Raw genomic sequence first — 18593 nt, forward strand, 5'->3', positions numbered from 1 at the left:
CCTGTATTTTCCGAGAATATAACTAGTTATTCGATGTATCAGCTTATTTATTTACTTAATTACTTAAACTTTCTTTCTCTTATGACTTGAAAAATATGTTGCATCAGCTAAAAGTGCATAAGTGGTAAATTATATTCTTGCCCTTTAATTATCTTGTATAATTAAATAAATCAAATTGAACATTAAATTGCAATTTGTTCAACAAAAATAACTATTCACGTCTACTTACTTACTTACTGATTGTATCGGTTATGAACAAAAATAAATATTAAGGTATTGCAAAGAGAAGAGATTAAGATTAAAAGAAATATACACAATTTTTTATGATCATTTTATTTTCTTATATTCGATAACTATATCTTTTACAGTGTTGTCACGTCCGCCCACTGCTCTCTGATTGTTAAATAGTACTAGAAAGCTGAAATTTGTCATGTGTTGATCACAATCACGCTGACCAAGTTGTAGAATAAAAACAAGATAAAAATATAGTTTTAGACAATAAGCATGTTTTGTTAACAGAGGCCTCATGGTGCCGAGATAGCAGCCAGTGGGGACACCCTGGCCAACGGCGCGGCACAGCGCGTCGCCGACCCCGAGGCAAACGTCCCGCTTCTATCCCAGTGAAGCCTCTGGATCTCTAACATGTCGAAAATGCGCTTTTTCCTCGTGGCCAAGCTTACAAACTGTATTGAGAAATGGTCAAAGAGTGAACTATTTGTCGTGTTTAAAACCATTTTTACACCTTTTTGTTTAAAAAAGTTGGATGGATACCGAGGAAATATTTGCTTATTAACAATTGCAAACATTTATATATGTACCTAAATTATTAAGCTATTTAGTAATTAATTTACTTATGTGGAGACTGTATGGAAACGGTTTACTAGCTATTCGGATCTAAGATCTAATCGAATATACTACGTGTCATCCGTCTAGGTATTGACTTCGGTTACAGTTAGGGGAGAGTAGGAGACTTGGTTCTATCGTACCGGTTTTCACTTAAACTTGATTTTTAATGAAGATAGTTAGGTACAAATGTGTTTGACTGTGCATATAAAAGTATCTTAGCTACACCAATGAGCATTCTAATATTAATTTAACATAGTCAAAATGCATTTTTTCGAAAGGTCTGTCGGACAATTTAGGCAACGGTTGGTAAAATCGTACCACCAAATTGTATGCATGAAGCATTTAGGAAATGTACCTTATGGTTTATATTAGTTTATAAAAACTTTTTACAAAAAAAAAGAAAACCGACTTCAAAAAGGATGAAATAAAATATTATCCATTTTAAGTCTATGCGTTACCAACTGATATGTTTGAAGTCGGTGCCAAGCCAACTTTGGAAGCATACCATGATTTTGGTGCGAATCGATAAGGATGTACGTTGGTTTGCCTTACACGACGACAATTAACGTACTTTCTGTAGGTACAGTTGACGTTAAAAATATGTTTACACTTTTCGTCTTATTACAAAGGAGTAAGGTGAAAAAGTGTAACCATATCTTTGACGTCGAATGTACCTAAGAACACACCTCAGAACACACGATCCAACCTTAGCACAGTCCGTACCATGTTAGTCGGTACGCAAGCGTGAGATTGGGACTGAAGTTATTTCCCGTCCCTTATTCAGAGAACTACGTTTCATAGTATAAAACAATTCAAGGAATTTAATTTCTTGCCAAATGTCACCTGAAGCGGTTCAGTTGTATAGCCATGAAAAGGTGACAAAGAGGCAGACAGAATTACTTACACATTTATAATAGTTATTAATACAGTTCTAATGGGATTTATAGTCATAAGGCTGATTATATTTGACGGGTATTGTTACTACTTGGCTTGGCACCGACTTCAAACATATCAGTTGGTAACGCATAGACTTAAAATGGATAATATTTTATTTCATCCTTTTTGAAGTCGGTTTTCTTTTTTTTTGTAAAAAGTTTTTATTTTTCAATTTTTAGTTTTAACGCATTGTTAAGAGCGCGACGCATGAATGAAAAACAACATCATGACTAACACTAAATTCGTGTATCTACTTTAATAAATATGTAATCAGGAATTTTCTCGAGTCCGTCTGGGAAATTACAATTCCTGTCACTACACTAAATCCATCCTCCGCCCCGCCACTGACCCAATCTCTCAACCCCCCCGATCACTCTACCTCACAGCGTATCAACTCCTGATCCATGTACCCCTCGGCCCTGAACCAGCAGCCCTACAACCACCATTACCCGACCCCTTTATCCCCGACCCCTTAACTCCTAACCCTAACCCCCGATCAGTAGCCTTACCAGCTTTCCAAGAGTTTGACATTGATTTATTCGCTAGCGTGTGTGTAACTTACTTTCTTTGCATCTCGCTCGTATTGGCATATTAGTGCGAGCGAGATGCATAAAAAGTTAGTTACGAAGACGTTAGCGTCGCTAACTTAGCGAATATGTCAATGTCAAACTCGTGGTACGGCTACACTTGCACTACATCAAATTGGCGGTGTTCGGAAGCAAATGCTTGAGTTACTTTAGAAAACACCGAAATCACTTTACACGTGCCTTTAAAAACTGAGGAGTTCCCTCAGTTCCTCATGGATTCCATCATCAGACCAGAACCAAAAATAATACGAAAACACCTAGGAGGCAACTCCTTTCAAACAAAAAAAGAATTACTCAATTCGGATCACAGGTGCCGGAGTAATCGCTGAACATACTACATTTAAAAAATCATCATCATTATCATCAAAACAATCATCATCATCAGGTCTACTTCATCAAAGTGGTGGTTTTCGGAAGAAAATGCTCGAGTTGCTTAAGAAAACACCCAAATCACCATGCATGTGCCTTTAAAAATTGAGGAGTTCCCTCAATTCCTTATGGATCCCATCATCAGAACAGAACCAAATTAAAATGGGACTAACTCGGAGGTAGCTCCTTTCGATCAAAAAAAGAATTACTCAAATCTGACTACGGATGTCAGAGTAATCGGTGAACGTACTACATTAAAAAAATCATCATCATTATCATCAAAACAATCATCATCATCAGGTCTACTTCATCAAAGTGGTGGTTTTCGGGAGAAAATGCTCGAGTTGCTTAAGAAAACACTCAAATCACTATGCATGTGCCTTTAAAAATTGAGGAGTTCCCTCAATTCCTCATGGATCCCATCATCAGAACAGAACCAAATTAAAATGGGACTAACTCGGAGGTAGCTCCTTTCGATCAAAAAAAGAATTACTCAAATCGGACTACGGATGTCGGAGTAATCGGTGAACGTACATAGAAAAAAAAAAAAAAAAATAGCCACAACCGAATACAGAACCTCCTCCTTCTATGAAATGGAAGTCGGTTAAAAATAACAAATATTGCCAGAAGCCGAATACGTACTAATACGATATACAAAAACACGTGGTCGTTTAAATGGTTGGCCATGCCATGGTACGATTTAAACGACTTTTTTTTAATTATTAATATGAAACATAAGCATAAAACATTGACAAGTTTTAAAATCAATGCAATAAACCCATATACAGCATGGCCCATTTAGATCGCTAGTTTTATTTTTTATTTAGCATCATTTTTATTTTTTAAAACGTCCGGGTTCGATTCCCGAGCTGAGTACATATTTTTTTTAAATATATGAATGCAGTTTTTCTTGTTACTCAAATCGATGACATGGTTCCTAAGAAGAGATCGTCGTATGTCTTAGTTTCAGATTTTCCCATACTGACCGATCTAAATGGGTCACCCTGTATAATTGTAGTTTTAAATACTGTTAATTGCGTATTTTTAACTTATCTGCCTAGATCATAAGTTTTGTTGTTACAACCCCACGAAAATCATGTTTCCTCTCTTTCGTTCGGATTTAACCAAAAATGCCATTTCTGATCATCGTGTAAAAAAACTAGGTTCTTAATGGGAAATCTAGAACGAATCTGGTACGAATTAACCGGCGGTGAAATATAGGCGAGTCTCCCCTACAGTCCAAAACATTGTAGGTAGAGCATTTATTTCTTAAACTAATTTACTAATTTGACTACTGGAAAAGAAATTTGATTTTGGCCACGAGGAACTTAAAATATTGTACCTCGGATAGTTTACGGACAATCAAACCATCCAAGATACATGCATGTATCTAATTTTAAATTTAGAAGATTTCTAAACGTTTAACGTTTGTGGTAGCAGTAGAGTTCATGTGTAAACTATCTCGAATGCTACAAAACTGTGTTTTCCCAATGCGTTCACTACGTACTCATTAACTTAACTTGATGTAACTCTAGTCTAAGGAAATATGTAATGAAAATGAAAACGCTTTTAAATGAGTCGGACAATACCAAGAATTCATCCATCGGAAAATGGAAATAAAAAAGCCTAGGTAACACAATCTGCTAGTGGATCTGGATTGCCATATCTAGTCTACTCTACACATGTTTAAGATTAAACGGTCACGTTTTCTGAAATGAAAACCTGGATTACGTATCAATTTGTCTGAGACTGACATGTAATTATTTTTGTACTTTCCACCTCATAGATTAAAACTTAGATAGTTCGATACAATATTTAACCACCGGTAGTCAAGCATTTGTTATTATTTTTAAAGGACATAACAAAAAAAGATTCATTAATCATTATTCATTATAGATTCAAGTACGTAGTTATGCAAAAAATATGGAAGTTTTACGCGCCATGGCATTGGCACTTCATAAAGTTTGTAATGAGCAGACATCGTAAATTTTAAGTATAGCTTTCTCGGTGCAGCGGAGTAGTGTTAACGAAATTGGTATAAACAATTTCGACCCTTGTGCATTATTAGCGTTAATTACGTTAATATTAACCTTAATTTATCATTCCAGTTGTAATTATCTAGGTACACCAATTCCGTTAACACCACTCCGCTGCACCAAAAATGCTATAAAATGTACGATATCTTATAACAGTTACTGTACAATACATATAAAACTATGTATGTAGGTACTTTGCAGCAGTTCCAGTAGGTATTCTAAGATGCACAAGTTGCATAAAGTTCAATAAAGCTTTGGTTAGGAATAGGGAGCATAGTCCATACAGCGATATTCAAAAAATATAATTTCGTAATTCAAATATGCAAGCTCGAAAGAGAGATTAATAACAAAAATATTTTTTTGAAGTTCGCGGTAAGCCTTCAGAAATATATAAGCTCTCTGAATGTACAGTTCATTATTTTTAGAATGCTCTAGGGAAGGGGAAGGTCCATGCCGACTTCCTGCAAATTAAATAAACCTGCACTTCACTCTCCGCTGCATTCTTTAGGGAGAACCGAACTATATATTTATATACCTACCTAATCGACATTTCATTGTTAGTAACGCTAATATGTACGTGGCCGAAGTGCTATTATAATAAGTATATTATTATTCTTCATAAAAAATATTTTAGGTGTGCCTTAAAAAGAGATATTTTGTAAACAAAACTGAATGATTTCAGTCTGGACGGTATGGATGCTTAATATAGCCGTATAATTTTCTCAAGACAACTACGGAGTTGGTAAATCATAAACGCACGTGTACCTGAAATACAGAGCTTGTAACCTATGCCAACAAATATAGGAAATATCCTGCTTTCAACGTTTTTGCAAGTATTCTCACTGTCGTCACGCATTATACGTTATCTATTACGTCTAACGGCGGTAATTAATATAAACACTTGACATTACGATTTAATTAGGTTCTTACTTAGTTCTTACTCATTTTGTGATTATCTTGTAGCTAATAGCGTGAAAGCCGTAGTCCGTAATGAGTGTTGCACATGTTTTCATAAACCGTTTGGTTGTTTGATTGATAGTTAGCACTAAAATGGTCAAACAGCGCCTTCACGATGCCCGTCAATTGAATAACGCTGACCTTATGCCACCGGGCGCCGCCGTCCATCCGTCACACTCGTCTGCATAACCCGCCGCAATATAGCCGTAAAACTCGGAGCTAATGGTTCGATTTGCGTATGTAGGTAAAGAGATACATTTATCTACCTACTTATTTACTTAAGTCTGAATTTCGCTACTGTTTTAATGACACATTTTTTTTATTTGTGATTCAATCATTTATTTCAATCTTAACATATCTGAATTAAATAAAATCAACCACCCGTAAAATTATTATTTTATATACAAAATACATATTGAATTAAATTGCCGTTTTTGACACTATTGAATAAACGGTTGCTTACATGATTACTTAACATATCTACCTAAGTATATTAAACCGCATATGTTGCAGGACATCAATCGGCCCGATAAATGTGAATACCACGGGCCATTAATTAATAAATGGACATCTAAAATTATTAATATTTTAAGAGATCTAGTTTAAACAAACATACGCTTAACGTGAGTCTATACGTAGGATATTTATAGTGTAAGAAAAAGAAATACGCAAGGTAGATGTAGTTACATTTATGGGTCAACAATAAATTGTTAATTTGTGAAATCCGTTGGGCGATAAACATCAAGAGTGTACTGATAATGTGATGCACAGCCATCGCGTAATGCAAGTTACATAATAAAAGATTCTCGCGTAAATCTATATAGAATTGGTGTTGCCTCCTTTGTATAAGGACATCTCCATGTATTTTAGTACATAGTCATATTATTGTGATAATCATTTCTTTACCGTAGCAGAATTCAGCTTAGCCTCATTTAGCCATGTATCATACCTCTGTTTTTTGTCTGTGGTCATTGATTGTAGGTAGCTTTAGGATGTGTGCTTTTATTAAAAGTCGCCTAGAATAATTAGCCTACTTATAGAAATGTACCGTTGTGGAAGTTCTACTAAAATATAGCCATCTAATAGATGATTTATATTTATTGAGAATATCTATAGTCTAGGTACTACCATATTTCAGTACATAATGTAGGTCTTTCAATCGTGATATTATTGTACGTAGTTAATAATTATTTAGAACTACATACTTAGAGAGATCGTTTATTTTTTTCTTTCTAGTGATAAATTATCTTCCTGTGATTTGTGACTATTAATAATTTTATACATATTTTAGCTCAATCAACTAAGGTTGAACCTCTCGTGGCTATAATTTTATTAAATAAAGCAATATCTATGAATGGTCAATTTATTTATTTTTGACATTAATTGATTACCTATGATGTGTCAGCCCACAGTTGGATTGGAAGTCCAAGTCCAGTCCAAATTAGAAATACGGCAATAGGTACGTTAATCGGGAGTATTAGGTACTGTAAAGGTTTGCAACCCTTACAGCCTTTTATAATCTGTGACTGGCTAGTCACGATATTCAAATTTAGAATATCAACCCGCTGTCAAATAGAACGCGGTGCGGAATTGGCATTCATATGGCATTCGATTAGAGGCAGCCATCGAGTGTAGATATTTAATTGTAAACTAGCTGAAAAAAAAATATATATATATATACACCGTGAAATTTTAGTGGTTGTTTTCCCGCGGCAGGGCGATTTGCTATCGGTAGTACTTTCGAATTATGATAGACAAACTTATAAATAAACTGTTTTCCAAAAAAAAATATATACAAAAAAATAACCTAAACTCGAACAAGCGAAAAACAATAGTAACACACTAAAACTGCAAGTCGACGACAGTTCCCGATATTGTAAACAGATAAACAAATAAACAAGCACATGTTACTTTTTTAAACTGTGTAACAGGCTAGAGTGCTTTACTGTTTGACAACTGAAATTAAAATTTACTTAGACTGTTCCTTCACGATTAACAGTTGAAATAAAACCTTTTTATTAGTTTGATGATTGCCATTACGTTGTGTCAACTTTGGTAAATCGAATAATTACATCCTCTTCGCTTATTAAACTAATGTGATAACAGATCCTGTCAATGTCATCACTGCTATTTCTAGTAAAATGGATCGACATTACGAATATTCTAATTTAGAGTACGTCGCGATGGTGCAGCTGTACGCTAGGGCTAACTACGACTCCCACGCCGCCCGGCGACTTTACGCGGAACCGGACCATTTACAGTCGCTGCGTCTTCGGGGGATTTTAAACCTCCAAGTTCCACACGGATGAACAATTGTCGCCGCAACACAGCGGCTGCTTAACCACGGGCAGTTTCAAACGCCAGAACATGCACAGGGCAGAGGTGATTGTGTATTGAACGTGGCGGATTGCAGTTCGAACAATTATTGCGGTATCGGGAAGTTTAAGTGTTTGTTTAAGTTTTTGATCGTTAAAAGCTTGATCTTAACTTGTTATGTTTACTTTTAAGGATCTGCAAACTAACTGTATATACACCGTGAAATTTTAGTGGTTGTTTTCCCGCAACGAAATGATTCTGCTATCGATATACAGTCGATGTGTAATCTTTTGTTTAAATAATGTTAAGAAATGCCAGATTTATAAATGTGTCGAACGAAACTCGAAAGTGACCTAACACCAGTAGTAGCACTGCAGTAGTACCTACCTTATTCTTTCGAGTGAATGGAACAAAATAACCTAAAAAGTAGTTCCATTTATTTTTCCTTCACACATTTTACGTGCAGTTAGTTTGCAGATCCTTAAAAGTAAACATAACAAGTTAAGATCAAGCTTTTAACGATCATTGATCAAAAACTTAAACAAACACTTAAACTTCCCGATACCGCAATAATTGTTCGAACTGCAATCCGCCACGTTCAATACACAATCACCTCTGCCCTGTGCATGTGCTGGCGTTTGAAACTGCCCGTGGTTAAGCAGCCGCTGTGTTGCGGCGACAATTGTTCATCCGTGTGGAACTTGGAGGTTTAAAATCCCCCGAAGACGCAGCGACTGTAAATGGTCCGGTTCCGCGTAAAGTCGCCGGGCGGCGTGGGAGTCGTAGTTAGCCCTAGCGTACAGCTGCACCATCGCGACGTACTCTAAATTAGAATATTCGTAATGTCGATCCATTTTACTAGAAATAGCAGTGATGACATTGACAGAATCTGTTATCACATTTGACATTAGTTTAATAAGCGAAGAGGATGTAATTATTCGATTTACCAAAGTTGACACAAAGTAATGGCAAACATCAAACTAATAAAAAGGTTTTATTTCAACTGTTAATCGTGAAGGAACAGTCTATGTAAATTTTAATTTCAGTTGTCAAACAGTAAAGCACTCTAGCCTGTTACACGGTTTAAAAAAGTAACATGTGTTTGTTTATTTGTTTATCTGTTTACAATATCGGGAACTGTCGTCGACTTGCAGTTTTAGTGTGTTACTATTGTTTTTCGCTTGTTCGAGTTTAGGTTATTTTTCTGTAATTTTTTTTTTGGAAAACTGTTTATTTATAAGTTTGTCTATCATAATTCGAAAGTACTACCGATAGCAAATCGCCCTGTTGCGGGAAAACAACCACTAAAATTTCACGGTGTATATATATATAAAAGAAGTGATCTACGGTATTTCTATTCCCACAGCGTCCTCCCATTTAGGCCGTCCCCTTTACATGGTGGAGGTGCGGGGTATAGTTCGGGGTATGTACATGTCACTATCAGAACAACTTTACTGATATTCAGAATTATAACAAAAAAACTTATTTTCAAACTTACTTAGTTTACTTCATCTAATTATATAGATTGTTAGTCCCGAGGCGTAAATCGTCACATACCTCATGAAGCAGAAATATATGAACTTCAAAGAGCTAATATCGCATTAAAACCATCACGGGTTTGGCCAATAGGCTATCCTTCATTTTCCTGAAAAAAGATAACCAAAAACGTTGTTTATAAAAATTTTTCAGTGTAGGGTTTTCACCTACACCGAAAAATGCAAAACGAAACAAAAGTCTTCCTTTCTTAGTAAAATTGCTACAAAGGTACTCATAACCCCCGTTTAAGGCAGCCTCTTTTGACCGTCGGGTAACTAGTGTAACTACTACGGAACCCTATACTGAGCATGGCCCGACACGCTCTTGGCCGATTTTTTAACCGACTTAAAATAAAAGGAGGTTCTCAGTTTGACCCGTATGTTCGTTTGTATTAATGTTTGCCCGCTATTATCTCGTGTTTTCGTGTTTGGCTGAACCGATTTTGATGCGGATATTTAAAGAAATAAATCGACTCTTGACAGTCTTTACTGAATCATCCCAAAACAGATATGCAGTACTTCAACACAGCCTGGACCATGGATAGGTATCATTCAAAATGTTCCGTGTTTTAGAAGGAGTGGTAGCCACTTGCATCATTCGCTAACGTGGGGTTAACCGGTTAAACCTGGAGTTACCACGGTTACCAGTTCATTTGAATCTGGGTTATCGGTGTAACCGCTTATGTGCAAGTGGCGGTTAGAGTACCTAATAATTCCTTTACGGGAACATCGTGGTCGATATAGTTACCTTAACCTGTAGCCGCCCATACGTCAAACCTTGCCAAGCAAAATGAAATTTTATTTTGTCAACACAAAGTTCAAATTAGAATGGAACAGGAGACCTTTTTATAGGTCTTTGGGCGGCTAGAGGTTAATATGTAAGTACATATATTTTTCTTTATACATTTAGGGTCTGATTCAACTTGACATTAATTCATTAATTCTTTATTATCAGAATACGCTGAACTTTGATGACTTCATTTATTAAATGAGTTTCGATGTTGCACCACTGGCTGAACGGTTATCTAATATTTTCTTGGGAGTATACAATAGGTTATTAACTGTATTTAAAATATAGTACATTACTACAGAGGCTGGGAAGTACGGGGTTGCCGGCCGAATGCATATAGACCTAGTTAGTTAGGATAGTTATGAGGCCGACAACCCCTTTTCATGCCAAGGTATGTATAGTGCTTTTCTTAAACATGCAATGAAATAATAATAAAAATTGATGATGGTGATTGTTTCATGTCCTAATTAATGTGATAGGTTATTCAGTGCGTGGGATTCATAAGGGGAACGAACATTTTATTTTACTTGGGGACTTTGAAAGGGGAACGAAAATTTGATTATTTTTGCGCTACGACGCACGGTTTAGGAGATACAGCCCAAAGAATATAATACTCACTAGGAGAAGAACGATAACTCCATACAAAAAAATGTCCCCTTCAAAAGTTCGTTTATACTACTAGCGCTCGGTAGGATACCATTGTAATTAGAATTGACAACCCGTTTAGCCTAGCGCCCCTAGCGGGTATTGGCAGTAATCCAGTTCAGGAAGCTAATGGTCCTGGGTTCGAATCCCGGAGAGGGAATTTCTTTTTGTATTATTTTATTTTTTGTAGGGGTCAGGTTTTTAAGAGCCCATCAACGTGCACACTAGCGCCACTGCTGAATACATTAAACTAATTTTTATGTTACTGGATTCGTCAACCTACCCGTTCAAAACTAAAGCGGCCGTTTTTGTTTTGAGCTCATAGATTGACGAATCCAGCAACATAAAAACTAGTTTGATGTATTCAAAAGGTACTTAAATACACAATACAGTCAGTAGCGGCCACTTTTTTAAATACCTGTAAAATTTAAATTTAACGTAAATAATCACGAATATTTATTTTAGCAGTGGTGCTAGTGTGCACGTTGTTGGGCTCTTAAATTAGCATATCACAAATAAATAAAGAAATACGTTATAAGATAATGATTTGGTACTATATTTAAAAATTCGTCAAATATAAAAGGTTACAAAAAGTTACGTATTATTAAGATATAAATATTTTCATTCCTATTAGGATTAGTGTATATATGTTAGGAGCAATATATATGAATACATACATTGATATGGCAAATGGTTACAAGTTGTTATTACATCTATCCGGTTATCGGACATTTCTCCTCCACAGCTCCACGCAGCGTTCTTGGTCACCGGAAAACTAGTCTGTATATGCAGCAGACACGTGCCCTTTGAGCTTTTTCCAAGAAATCATATGACGGGCCAGGATTATATTATTATCTCACGCTCAAGCCATGATTCACTTTCTAAAACAAAATAGTCACGTATAATCAAACAATATAATCTAACTTCCTAATTACTAACGTCGCTAATTCCTAAAGCCCCCTCCAGACTATGCGCGTGAATCGCGGGACAAGCCGCGAACGCAAGTGTGGAGTCCAGAATGCAGACCTGCGAAATCGACTCCACACTCGCGTTCGCGGCTTCGCCCGCGATTGACGCGCATAGTCTGGAGGGGGCTTAAGGTCTAAATTTACCAGCTTACTCGTAAACAATGAGAGGTTTTACATCTATGATGAATTTAGATTATAATTTCGGACGCGATATAGCGTCCGCGGGACTTACGGGGATAGTAAGATTAAATTATTATATTTGAATTTGGTAATTAGTACGCTCATTTTTATTTAAAGATTGATATATTTCTTACCTTGAAATTATCGCTGTTTCTGGTTTACTACAACGGTTTCCACACACACATTAGGGCTTTTCATAATCCGGATAAGAATTGTTGATGAAGTCGCCATTGCCGGATACATAATACAGCAAGGAAGGAAGAGCGACAACGGTTTAAATTTAACTAAGTCTGTGCGAAGACGCATTTAGATATGTTGCTCGTACATATGAATAGTTTTTATTTTTAAATTAATCGGTAAATAAATATATTTCAAGTGAATAAATCGTTTTATATGAAATTTTTTATTTTTGGCGTTAAATGACTTAAATGACAGCATTGACATTACAGACTTTTGTCTTGTCTATGTTCTTACCGGCCAGACTCAAATCAAGGCCTATCAAAGAGGCCTATTGACAAAGTTTTTTTTTTAAATTTTATCAAGGAGGGTAGAGGCACGGCTACCCTTCATAGATTTTATGAACATAGACAAAGACAAACTGAAATAGATGATAATTTACATATTTCAAAAAATAAATAATAATTTACATATGACTTTGACTACTTCATAAAATACAAATCAAAATATATTTGATAAAATAATTGGATTTGTTCCTAGAAATCGTATAATAGACAAAGCCAGTTCTAGCAATGTTGCTGTAGTAAAATATTTTTATGGTAATTACTGGCAATACAGCTCTAGAAACGGAGCACACATGTACAATTATGAAGGGTCACGTCATAACAAGGAAGTCAATAGGCCTTGATACAGCCCTATAAAGATTAAAAAAAATCGTACCAGAAACCATAAAACAAATACTGCCTATAGTTTATTTTTAAAGCGGTGCGATAGTGTGTTACCTCTTTAATGGCTGAATGCCACGATTGTGTGTCACAAACAAGGCCTATTGACTTCCTTGGAATGACGTGACCCTTCATAATTGTACATGTGTGCTCCGTTTCTAGAGCTGTATTGCCAGTAATTACCATAAAAATATTTTACTACAGCAACATTGCTAGAACTGGCTTTGTCTATACCAAGGCCTGTTCACTTCCTAAGAAAGTTATGTCCCCAAATAATTGCGCATGTGTGCGCCTTAAGCTTCTATGTGTGCGTTGGCCTCCGGGAAAAAGTTGCGAGTAATAAAAATAAAAACATTTTTCTACAGCAACATTGCTCCCAACTCTGATTTAAATTGTCACGAATTTTATACAATATTAATCATAAAACGGGACTTAAAACGCTTAAAACTTAATTACATGCGATTAAGTTTTATAATGAATATTTGCTTCCAACTGTCTTTATCAATGTTCATAAAATATAAGGAGGGTAGGTACGTCTACCCACCATAATAAAAAATATATTTGTCAATGACTCTGTCCAACTGCTGTGGTTAAAGTTCATAACGAAAATTTTATTTATTAACTCTTTAAATAATACATACAACGTGTACCGCTACGTACCACTTAAGACTGTAAGTCTGTACCTACATGGATTACAGCAATGCACATAGAAAATGTGCTAAATGCGGAGCAACGGCTGTTGAAGCAGCCAGAGTGAAATTTACTACTTTAGTGGGTTCAGAAGGAACCGAGTCATAACGCATCTGGAAAGCGTATTAATTAACCGTGAAGAAATGTATGAATACAAGTTGGAAATCTGTGTAAAATGCCGTGTGTAAAGTGTAGTGTATCTGTGTGTAAAGTGTAATAGGTAGGCATGCCTAACGTTATTTGTATAAAAGGTACTGAAAACTTTGTGAATGCGCTTTATTGTCTATTTTTTTATTAAGTTGCCAGTTGCCAGTTTTCAGTGTATATTTTTATATGTAAAACATATTTTAATAAATAATATATATAATGTTATAAACATAAACATGCCTTTTACTTATTTAAATCAATTGATAATACCACAAACAAGGGGTAATATTTGCATCTTGCATATATTTCGTGATATGAAGATAACAAATATGTTTATCAACAGAATTACTACCTACCAATACCCGCCAGGCTAAACCGGTTGTCAACTTTAGTTCCATTGGTACACAAAGACGGCGCCACTAGTATAAACGTATAAACGGTTGGGGACATTTTTTTGTATGGAGTTACCGTTCTTCTCCTAGTGAGTATTATATTCTTTGGTCTATACGATTTCTAGGAACAAATCCAATTATTTTATCAAATATATTTTGGTTTGTATTTTATGAAGTAGTCAAAGTCATATGTAAATTATTATTTATTTTTTGAAATATGTAAATTATTATCTATACTTGGTCAAGCAGATCTTGTCAGTAGAAAAAGGCGGCAAATTTGAAAATTGTAGGCGCGAAGGGATATCATCTCATAGAAAATTTGAATTTCGCGCCTTTTTCTACTGACAAGATTTGCTTGACCGTCTATATTTCAGTTTGTCTTTGTCTATGTTCATAAAATCTATAAAGGGTAGACGTGCCTCTACCCTCCTTGATAAAATTAAAAAAAAAATCTTTGTCAATAGGCCTCTTTGATAGGCCTTGATTTGAGTCTGGCCGGTAAGAACATAGACAAGACAAAAGTCTGTGATGTCAATGCTGTCATTTAAGTCGTTTAACGCCAAAAATATAAATTTTCATATAAAACAATTTATTCACTTGAAATATATTTATTTACCTATTAATTTAAAAATAAAAACTATTCATATGTACGAGCAACATATCTAAATGCGTCTTCGCACAGACTTAGTTAAATTTAAACCGTTGTCGCTCTTCCTTCCTTGCTGTATTATGTATCCGGTAATGGCGACTTCATCAACAATTCTTATCCGGATTATGAAAAGCCCTAATTTGGGTGTGGAAACCGTTGTAGTACCTAAACCAGAAACAGCGATAATTTCAAGGTAAGAAATATATCAATCTTTAAATAAAAATGAGCGTACTAATTACCAAATTCAAATATAATAATTTAATCTTACTATCCCCGTAAGTCCCGCGGACGCTATATCGCGTCCGAAATTATAATCTAAATTCATCATAGATGTAAAACCTCTCATTGTTTACGAGTAAGCTGGTAAATTTAGACCTTAGGAATTAGCGACGTTAGTAATTAGGAAGTTAGATTATATTGTTTAATTTGTGACTATTTTGTTTTAGAAAGTGAATCATGGCTTGAGCGTGAGATAATAATATAATCCTGGCCCGTCATATGATTTCTTGGAAAAAGCTCAAAGGGCACGGATCTGCTGCATATACAGACTAGTTTTCCGGTGACCAAGAACGCTGCGTGGAGCTGTGGAGCAGAAATGTCCGATAACCGGATAGATGTAATAACAACTTGTAACCATTTGCCATATCAATGTATGTATTCATATGTATTGCTCCTAACCTAACATATATACACTAATCCTAATAGGAATGAAAATATTTATATCTTAATAATACGTCACTTTTTGTAACCTTTTATATTTGACGAATTTTTAAATATAGTACCTAATCATTATCTTATAACGTATTTCTTTATTTATTTGTGATATGCTAATTTAAGAGCCCAACAACGTGCACACTAGCACCACTGCTAAAATAAATAATCGTGATTATTTAAGTTTATATTAAATTTTACAGGTATTTAAAAAAGTGGCCGCTACTGCCTGTATTGTGTATTTAAGTACCTTTTGAATACATCAAACTAGTTTTTATGTTGCTGGATTCGTCAATCTATGAGCTCAAAACAAAAACGGCCGCTTTAGTTTTGAACGGGTAGGTTGACGAATCCAGTAACATAAAAATTAGTTTAATGTATTCAGCAGTGGCGCTAGTGTGCACGTTGATGGGCTCTTAAAAACCTGACCCCAACAAAAAATAAAATAATACAAAAAGAAATTCCCTCTCCGGGATTCGAACCCAGGACCATTAGCTTCCTGAACTGGATTACTGCCAATACCCGCTAGGGGCGCTAGATAGGCGCTAGGCTAAACGGGTTGTCAATTCTAATTACAATGGTATCCTACCGAGCGCTAGTAGTATAAACGAACTTTTGAAGGGGACATTTTTTTTGTATGGAGTTATCGTTCTTCTCCTAGTGAGTATTATATTCTTTGGTCACAAATATCTGTGAAGACCCCTCCAGACTATGCGCGTGAATCGCGGGCGAAGCCGCGAACGCGAGTGTGGAGTCGATTTCGCTGTCTACGAAAATCGACGCCACACTCGCGTTCGCGGCTTCGCGCCGCGATTCGCGCACGAGTGTGGAGGAGGCTTGAAATGAAAATTAAAAAAAATTACTTCCCGACCTAGGCCTTCAATTTTGTATGAAATTCCTTTACAGTGCTCTGGAGTTGGTTGGTTCGCCCTAAACGTGATACTTCGAAACCTGATTTAACACCCGGAGCGACGACATAACATTGCATGTTTGAGAAAAAATATTTAACATCATGCATTAAATAAAGGCACCAGAAGAAGACAAAAGTAGACAGCAGTTATTTTTATCAAAATTTCTATTTACCAATAACTCGTATAAAACTATAAAGAGTAGGTAATTTGATTGTGACGTCACATGCTAGTGTTTCATATAAATTCCATAGTGGCTAAATCGTTTTGACAGTTCAAAAAAAGAAATTGATTTGACTATTTATTTATTGTGAAATAATTGGATACTTTCCTAATATACTTAAAATAAATGATTACACACCGTGCACGAAATAAAGCACCAGATAATTATTAGAAAAACATAGATAGCAGTTATTTTTAAACATAATTTATATTTAATAACTCGGATGGAATTATAAAACCGGGCAAGTGCGAGTCGGACTCGCGCACGAAGGGTTCCGTACCATAAAGCAAAAAAAACGGAAAAAAATGCAAAAAGAAAACGGTCACCCATCCAAGTACTGACCCAAGTACACGCCCGACGTTGCTTAACTTTGGTCAAAAATCACGTTTGCTGTATGGGAGCCCCACTTAAATCTTTATTTTATTCTGTTTTTAGTATTTGTTGTTATAGCGGCAACAGAAATACATCATCTGTGAAAATTTCAACTGTCTAGCTATCACGGTTCGTGAGATACAGCCTGGTGACAGACAGACGGACGGACGGACGGACGGACAGCGAAGTCTTAGTAAAAACGATTAATAATTACTTACACTAACTGGACAGATACATATACAAGGTATAACAAAATTGAGGGATCCGTTTAATGGCTCCTCTACACGATGGGCCAATTGGGCCATCATACTGACCCACTAAGATGGGCCAGCGTTTAGAGAGGGTAGTGGTACTGAATATGCCCTTAAAAGGATCCCCACTATTTGTGTTACATCCGGTACAAGGTACCTTATGGCGGTTGGCGCTTACGCTATTATTAACGCCGCTCCAATATTATTGCGGCCACCATAAGGTACCTTTTGCCGTGGAACGTCACATATCTTTACTATTTCATATCTAATGCATCTCTAATTCATTTCCCTAATCGCGCCGATTCAAACTATTTATGATGTAGGTAGGTTATCATCCCATTTCTCTGTAATTTAGGATGTATTAAAATATAATATCTGGGTGACCAAGCTTTGCTCGGCAAACATATAAAACCGGGCAAGTGCGAGTCGGACTCGCGCACGAAGGGTTCCGTACCATAATGCAAAAAAAAACCAAAAAAAAGCAAAAAGAAAACGGTCACCCATCCAAGTACTGACCCCTCCCGACGTTGCTTAACTTTGGTCAAAAATCACGTTTGTTGTATGGGAGCCCCATTTAAATCTTTATTTTATTCTGTTTTTAGTATTTGTTGTTATAGTGGCATCATCTATCACGGTTCGTGAGATACAGCCTGGTGACAGACGGACGGACGGACGGACGGACGGACGGACGGATGGACAGCGAAGTCTTAGTAATAGGGTCCCGTTTTACCCTTTGGGTACGGAACCCTAAAAAACTACTACATTTTCACCTCATCACCGCGGGGAAAATACCGCAGAACATTACAAATCAAATCTAAATTAATGTCGTTAATTCTACCATTCAAAATGATCCCTTGAAAATGTGTTGTAGAGGCTAGCATGAAGGAAGACATACTTAAAAATTGTACATACTTTAAGTTAAAATTTGCACCAAATTACTTTGCACACTAGAGGTTAAAATGCAAATTCACACAGTGATTTCAAGGAATAACAATGGCTTTCCGAGCTGTTGTAGCGTAAAGGAATATTCACATCAAGAAGGATCAACGAACGAACGAAGTGTCCGATTGGAATCAAGGGTGTGTTTGTTGGGTAGGATTGGAACCTGGAAGGGCGGGCGGAGCCAGTGCTACAGGGTCCAGACGCCTGGTCGAGGAGTGCAGTCGGTGGTGCGCCGGCGCCG

At 36.2% G+C, this 18593-nt stretch overlaps 1 protein-coding gene across 1 annotated transcript in view; it reads left to right on the top strand.

The window, feature by feature from the left end:
* LOC134663664 (adenylate cyclase type 8) overlaps positions 1 to 7086 on the top strand; it is a 41038-nt gene extending 33952 nt beyond the window's left edge. Inside the window, exon 21 of the mRNA XM_063520107.1 lies at positions 520 to 7086. Within this exon, the coding sequence (XP_063376177.1) occupies positions 520 to 624 (105 nt within the window). The 3' untranslated portion in view covers positions 625 to 7086. The remainder of the gene's footprint in view (positions 1 to 519) is intronic.
* Positions 7087 to 18593: the final 11507 nt, after the last annotated feature.

This window comes from Cydia fagiglandana, chromosome 4, assembly GCF_963556715.1.
Source record: "Cydia fagiglandana chromosome 4, ilCydFagi1.1, whole genome shotgun sequence".
In the NCBI taxonomy this organism is placed as follows: Eukaryota; Metazoa; Arthropoda; class Insecta; order Lepidoptera; family Tortricidae; genus Cydia; species Cydia fagiglandana.